The 6,997-nt window shown below is 39.5% G+C and overlaps 1 protein-coding gene and 1 pseudogene across 1 annotated transcript in view; both read left to right on the top strand.

Annotated features, from left to right (window-relative positions):
* The window catches only part of AGBL4 (ATP/GTP binding protein-like 4), a 2,461,121-nt gene that overhangs the window by 2,352,858 nt on the left and 101,266 nt on the right, over nt 1–6,997 (top strand). The window contains exon 10 of the mRNA XM_006839859.1: nt 3,813–3,965. Coding sequence (XP_006839922.1) covers nt 3,813–3,965 — 153 coding nt within the window. The remainder of the gene's footprint in view (nt 1–3,812; nt 3,966–6,997) is intronic.
* Nucleotides 4,721–6,332, top strand: LOC102832064 (annotated as a pseudogene).

Here is a 6,997-nt window from a genome sequence, read left to right as displayed (position 1 = left end):
AGCACTCTGGATACACTTTTTCCAACACAGATCTGTTGGTTCTTTTGGCAGCCCATGGTACCTTCAATATTCTCCTCCAACACCATAACTCAAAAGCATCAAATCTTCTAAGATTTTCCTTATTCACTGTCCAACTTTCACATGCATATGAGGTTATTGAAAATACCATGGCTTGGATCAGGCACACCTTCATTCTCACGCTGACATCTTTACCTCTACAACACTTTAAAAAGGTCTTATGCAGCAAATTTGCCTAATGTAGTACGTTGGTTGATTTCTTGACTGCTGCTTCCATGAGTGTTGATGGTTGATCCAAGAAGAATGAAGTCTTTGACAAGTTCAACCTTTTCTCCATTGATAAGAATGTTGTTTATTGGTCCAGTGGTGAGGATTTTTGTTTTCTTTACATTGAGATGTAACCCATACTGAAGGCTATGGTCTTTGATCTTCATCAGTAAGTATTTTAAGTCCTCCTCACTTTCCGCAAGCAAGGTTGTATCATCTGCATATAGCAGATTGTTAATGAGTCTTCCTCCAATCCTGATGACACATTTTTTTCACATAACCCAGCTTCTCAGATTATTTGCTCAGTATACAGGTTGAATAAGTATGGTGAAAGAATACAACCTTGTCTGACACCTTTCCTAATTTTAAACCATTCAGTGTTCCCATGTTCTGTTTAAACAACTGCCTCTTGATCTATGTATAGGTTCCTTATTAGCACATTTAAGTGTTACAGAATACTCATACTTCTCAATGTTGTCCATAGCTTGTCATGATCCACAGAATCAAAAGCCTTTGCATAGTCAATAAAGCACAGGCAAACATCTCTCTGATATTCTCTGCCTTCAGTCAAGATCCATCTGATGTTAGCAATGATATCCCCCATAACACATCCTCTTCTGAATTTGGCTTGAACCTCTGGAAGTATATGGTTGAAGCCATTTTTGTTCTACAAATTAAAAATTAAAAACTAGTAACATATTTTTTTAATTGGGCAAAGGATGTGAACAGATAATTTGGAGAAAAGAAAATGCAAATTTCTTAAATACAGAAAAAATACTTAATCATATGGTAAAAGATAATAAGAAACATTTGAATTAATGGAGTCCTGGTGTGGTGCTGCGGGTTAATGTGTTGGACTGCAAGGTTGGTTTGAACTACAAGGTCAGCAGTTCGGGGTCACCATCCATTTCTCAGAAACCCTATACATGGTCGCTATTAGTCACTTAACAACATCAGCATACAATTGTTAAGAAGAATACGGTAACCCTTTGTGTACTGAGAAGGAATCACTTCCAAGATACATTAAGAGAAAAAAGCAGGTCTGGGTTATATATATAGTGTGCTACATTTGTCTGTGTGTGACTGGGGGGAAGACTATTTGCTTTTATATGAATAAACTTTCTAGGACAGAATACATGAGAACTTGATAAGATTAGTTGCCTCTGGAAAGTGAAACTAGGAGCCTGGTGAACAGGGATGGGAGGAGAATTTCACTGAAAATTCTTCCATTCTTTGATTTTTGAACCATGTGAATCAATCCATCTAATTTACCTGCTGGTTGTTAAAAATGAAGTTACATTAGTTGCCAGGTATCAGGATGAGGTAGTAGAAGTCACATCAAAATGTTTATCAGAAGAAGTAATTCTTGCTTCTTCACTATTTGCTGCCTGGGTTTAAATAAGCAACCTTTTCACGCAGGGCTTATCTCCAAAATGTTAGAGAAGCTGGTCTCCAAGCTTCTGTAGCTCTGACATCCAGAGATATAAATTGCAGTTTCTCCTTACACATCTCTTAAGTCATCTCTCTACCTCCTCCTTTCCTCTACACCACATCAAATGCTCAGAGGAAAAGACAGACAATTGAAGAAAATAAAATTGCTAAGATGACTTTTATAGGGCTCCTGTTGAATCATTGTGTATTCCACCTCCAAAGCTGAAAATGATGAGTTTAATATCACACAGAGCAGTGCATCTTGTATCTCTCCAAAGACAGCTTATGTTACCCATAGAACTGGGAGCTCAGTAAGACGTAATTTTTCACTCCAACTCTGAGACAAATGAAATGACAGCCGTTGGGCCCACATTCTAGAAGCCACATGGTTTTCATTTGGTTTTAACTTCGTTTGAAAGTGTCCCAAGGAGAGAGAATCCTTCTAAACTGAGACTTTTCTTCTTTCTCAGACTGTGTGCTAGAAAGAGGCTACAAAGGCAGCTAGGATTTATCTTGGGTTTTTTTAGGGTCCATGAATGATGATGGTAAGTTAATTTTACTGGAGTCAGAAGACCTTGGTTCTAATCCCAGTTATGCTATCAGATTAGAAAAGTCCTTTCCCCATTTACGCCTTCATTATCCTCAGAAAGGATTAATAGATATAAGTTAGGCCAACAGAGGGAAACCTGTGAGAGCCAAGAACTCAATAGGACTGTCTTGTTTTTCTGGGTCTCTCAAGTTTTCTGCTTTTGAGAAGGTGAGTCTTACCATTTTTAAATAACTCCATTTAGTAGAAAAGGTTTGAGTTTTCCTTTTCTGACAAGTTTCTGCCTTACACAGGTTCTGGCTTTTGTAAGTTTTACTGTAAATAGAAAAAGGAAATAAAATTTGAGAGGCATTCGAGATCTAATGGCCTCAAAATATCAGCACTTCTTGCCAACCCATTATGGCTGTTGTTGCTTTTGGTGGTGGTTATGTGCTGTGGAGTCAGTTCCGACTCATAGCAGCCCTGTATAGGGTTTCCAAGGCTGTAAATCTTTGCAGGAGCAGACGTACTCATTATTCTCCAGCAGAGTGGCTGGTAGGCTCTAACTGCCTACATTGTGGTTCACAGTCCAGTGGTTATCTTCTAGAGTTGTGGCGCTCTCCATCCATTACAGCATCTGGGAATGTCTCTGGGATGGCTTGTGTAGTCAGTTTAGTCACTGAGCATATATATCACATGCAGGCACTGGGCTCTTTACAAACACCCTCCACACACACTTTTAGGTTGTTCATAGATGGATTATTAGCAAATAATTAAAGTGGGAAGCTATAGCTAATTAAAACCATATAAAGCTAAAAAGTTCTTTTAAGCGTACATGCTTATATATAAGTGGAGACCATAGAAGGACTATTAACCATCTTTACAAAAGTTTTCTTCCACATATTTATCATCAATGAGTAGGTGGGGCATCATGAAATGAGGTTAAATAAAAGAATTAACTAAGATGTCATTTGTAAAACTGCCAAAATGGTGCCTGACATGCATTAGCTATGCTATAAATGATAGTAATTATTATAGCTGTGCTTGATCCTAACTGTAACTCCCTGAGGCTGTAATTATAATATCCATTTTTCAGGTAAGGAAGCTGGGGCTTAGGATGCAGATATGATTTATTCCAGGGCCCCCAGCTAGAAATGACAGACCTGGGACAAAACCATAGGTAGGTCCAATGTAAATACAATTATGTTACCTAGAAGAGATTTCTCACTAATAAGAGAAGGAAAATTCTGCTTATCCCTTTAGTCATTAATGTATTAACTGTTCTGGGTAAGTAATATCATGACTTAACCCCCAAATATCGCACATTTTTAGAAGACCTTTAAAAAAGAATGCTAATGGTAGTGCTTTAAGACACAGAAGGAAGATAGTATTAAACTGATCATCACCGATCTAAACCTCTTTATTCACTTTACAAATGGCTGCTAAATCTGCTGATACATAGGACCAGTTTGAAAGGACCCACATCAGGAAATGTGTGTATATGCTCTGATTCTTTTAAGGCAAGCTCTATGGCCCTGGACTTCTCACTTATTATGCTTTCTCTCAACAGAAAACAAGCCTGGAGTTTTATATTGACATCCATGCCCACTCTACCATGATGAATGGATTCATGTATGGCAACATCTTTGAGGATGAGGAACGGTTCCAGAGGCAGGCCATTTTCCCCAAGCTTCTCTGCCAGAATGCTGAGGATTTTTCCTTTGTAAGTCAAAAGTTCTCAGCCAGCTCCTGCTCCCCTCCAACCTCTCCCCAGCATTCTCCCTCTTGCTACCTCCCTCTTTTTCTCATCACTCCGTTTAGAACACCTACTCTGTGCAGAGTCTTGTGTGGATGATAGAAATAAACAAACTATGCCCATGCCTTCAAGCAGCTTATTCCCAGTAATGGAGAGAGAATCTTTGAAAAGGTAGCATTTTCTCTTTCTCATGAGCAGACCCTGGGGCATGAGCTGACATTTGTTTGGTTGATCTGATTCCAACATTAACACAGAAAAGAAACTCTTGGAACACCTCTCATATGCCAGACCATGCCCCAGGGTTTGCTTTTACCTCAGTCAGTCCTATTAGTAAGAACTTAACATGTCTCCTAAAGGAAGTCCTGCACTCACCATTCACTTCCTCCCTGACCCCTTCTCTGCCTCAGTTTCTTTGTCAATAATTTTGGTGTCATAACTTTTTACTCAGCCTACTTGATAACTTACTTAGAAGAAAATGCAATCATAGTTATTGGCAAGCAGTAAAGAACTTAACAAATTCCATAGACTGTTGATGTTACTACCCATCTCACTTGCTAAGGAGATAGAAGACTACACGTTGGAAGCAAATGTAATATGATAGACTGGCATCTGCTGGAGGCGTAATAGTGCAGGTCATGGGCTTGGAGAACTTCAGAGGCGGTGGTGACGCTGGCTGGAGAAAAAGGTGACAGCAGGAGCGGATCCCAGACTTGTCGCTCATCATGCCAACTCTGGAGAAACTTTACCACAACTATGGAGTCCTGGTGTGGTGCTGTGAGTTAATGTGCCAGACTGCAAAGCCATTTGAACTTCAAGGTCGGTGGTTCAAGCTCACCAGCTGCTCCTCGGAAACTCTATACAAGGTTGCTATGAGTCAGAACCGACTCAACGACACTTAACAACAGCAACATGGCCTCTTAGCTGATGCCACGGAACAAATGGGCCAACACAAGGATTTTTGAAGTGAAAAGGAAAAAAGATTAGCCACTCACTTTATTCCAAAATTTTAAAGCATTTTCCAGAATTGACTGATTCTGTAATCAGTGCATAATTAGATGTCTGTGAGGATGAAGATGTTTCGATTCAGTGTCAAGCAATTAAAGAACTGCCTCAATTTGCCATGGGAGAAAACCCTCCCCGAGTGACAGACCTACTAACCCAGCTTTTGCAAACTGATGACTCTGCAGAAATTTAACTATAACGCCCTGTTAAGTATATATAAGATGATGAAAATGGGACTTTAGGAGGTTTGTTCAGCCAAATACATCAAGGAGAAGACATTGGTAGAGAACGAGCAATCAAATTCCTATCTACAAAACTTAAGACTTTACCAAATGATGTTTTAACAAAGGAAGTAGAGGAACTTAAGTTAACTGAATCCAAAAAAGGTCTTAGAAGATGTGACAGGTGAAGAATTTTTTCTGTTCATGAAGATACTATCTTGGTTAACATGCTTACAGACAGTGAGCAGAAGACAGCAACTTAGTGAGTTGTTGGCCCAGCAGGCTGACCTGGAACAGACCTTTAACCTGTCAGATCCTGACTCTATTGACAGCCTCTTGCAGTGCACTCAACAGTCAGTGCCCCTCTTCTCTAAAAATGTTCATTCCACAAGGCTGGTTACTTATTTCTGTGAGCATGTCCTTTGAAACCTCAGTTCCTTGACCACCCCAGTGAAGGGTCTTGGTATACAGTTGGAGGTTTTAAAGTTGTTGGCAGAGATGAGTTCATTTTGTAGTGACATGGAAAGGCTAGAGATAAATTTAAGGAAACAATTTGATAAGTTAGTGGAGAACATGCATCTCCCTCTGGAAGAAGCAGAACGTGGGGAGAATGCTGGAACTGTAGAATATAAGCCGCAGTTCAGTTATGTGGAATATTTGTTGTATAGCTTTCACCAGTTGGGCTGAAAGCCAGATTTCTTAACAGCCAAACTGAATGCAGAAAAGCTCAAAGATTCCAAAATCAGGCTGTAGTATTTTGCCCAGTGCCTGTGCGTGATTATTAAACAACTTCTCCTGGCTCTCCAGGGTAAAACAGGAGAGGCCTTAAAGACAGAAGAGAACAAGATTAAAGCTGTTGCATTGAAGATAACAGCAATATCAATATTTTAATCAAGGATCTTTTCCAAATTCCTCCTTCTCCTAAAAGCACAGTCACACTATCCTGGAAATCTGTACAGAAGGTTGAGTTGGGAAAAGAGCCAATGAAGATACAACTTCACGTTCACCACCCAAGAAATCTACAGTAAGACCAAAAAGGGAAGCCAAACAAATTTATAATCCTCCTAGTGGGAAATATAGCACCAATTTGGACAACTTTGATTATGAATAGAGAGGAGCTTTCAGGGGAAGTAGATGTGGCCAAGGTTGGGGAGCATGAGGATAAGGTAGTTGGGGAAGACTCTACTTAATAAGACATCACATTCTTCAGCATTGTGATAAGCATAATATACTTAAATTCTACTACTCATTGGATTGCCACAGATGGCCCTATAAAAGGACTGCTGCCTTCAGCTAAAAACTCAATGTTCTATATACTTTTGTATGTATGATCTACTTTTGTAACAGACCATGGTTGTGTCCAAAGTAAAAAAACAAAATGATATTTTTGGATGCTTTATCAATAATCTTGACTTGTTTTTGCAATGTCATCATTATTCAGACTTCATGTTGTGACTCTTTTACTTTAAACACCTTGATAATTTGTTGAGAGCAGTTCCAGTCTAAAATGTATTGAAATTCAGTCTTGTTTCTGAAAACTGGTAAAGATCATCTGTTTTGAAAGGCTACTGGTTTCCCTTTCTCCTCTCCCTATTTTGCCACCCAATATATGTTGTTGTTGTTCTTAAGTGCCATTGAGTTGGTACCGGCCCATAGAAACTAAATGCACAGCAGAACGAAACACTGTCCGATCCTGGGCCAACCTCACTACTTTGACACACTTGAGTCCATCGATGCTGCCACTTGACCAATCCATCTCATTGGGGGTCTTCTTCT

Source organism: Chrysochloris asiatica, unplaced genomic scaffold (assembly GCF_000296735.1).
Source record: "Chrysochloris asiatica unplaced genomic scaffold, ChrAsi1.0 scaffold00026, whole genome shotgun sequence".
Classification (NCBI taxonomy): domain Eukaryota; kingdom Metazoa; phylum Chordata; class Mammalia; order Afrosoricida; family Chrysochloridae; genus Chrysochloris; species Chrysochloris asiatica.
The sequence above is the reverse complement of the archived record's forward strand: the minus strand, read 5'-3'. Positions and strand labels throughout refer to the sequence as shown.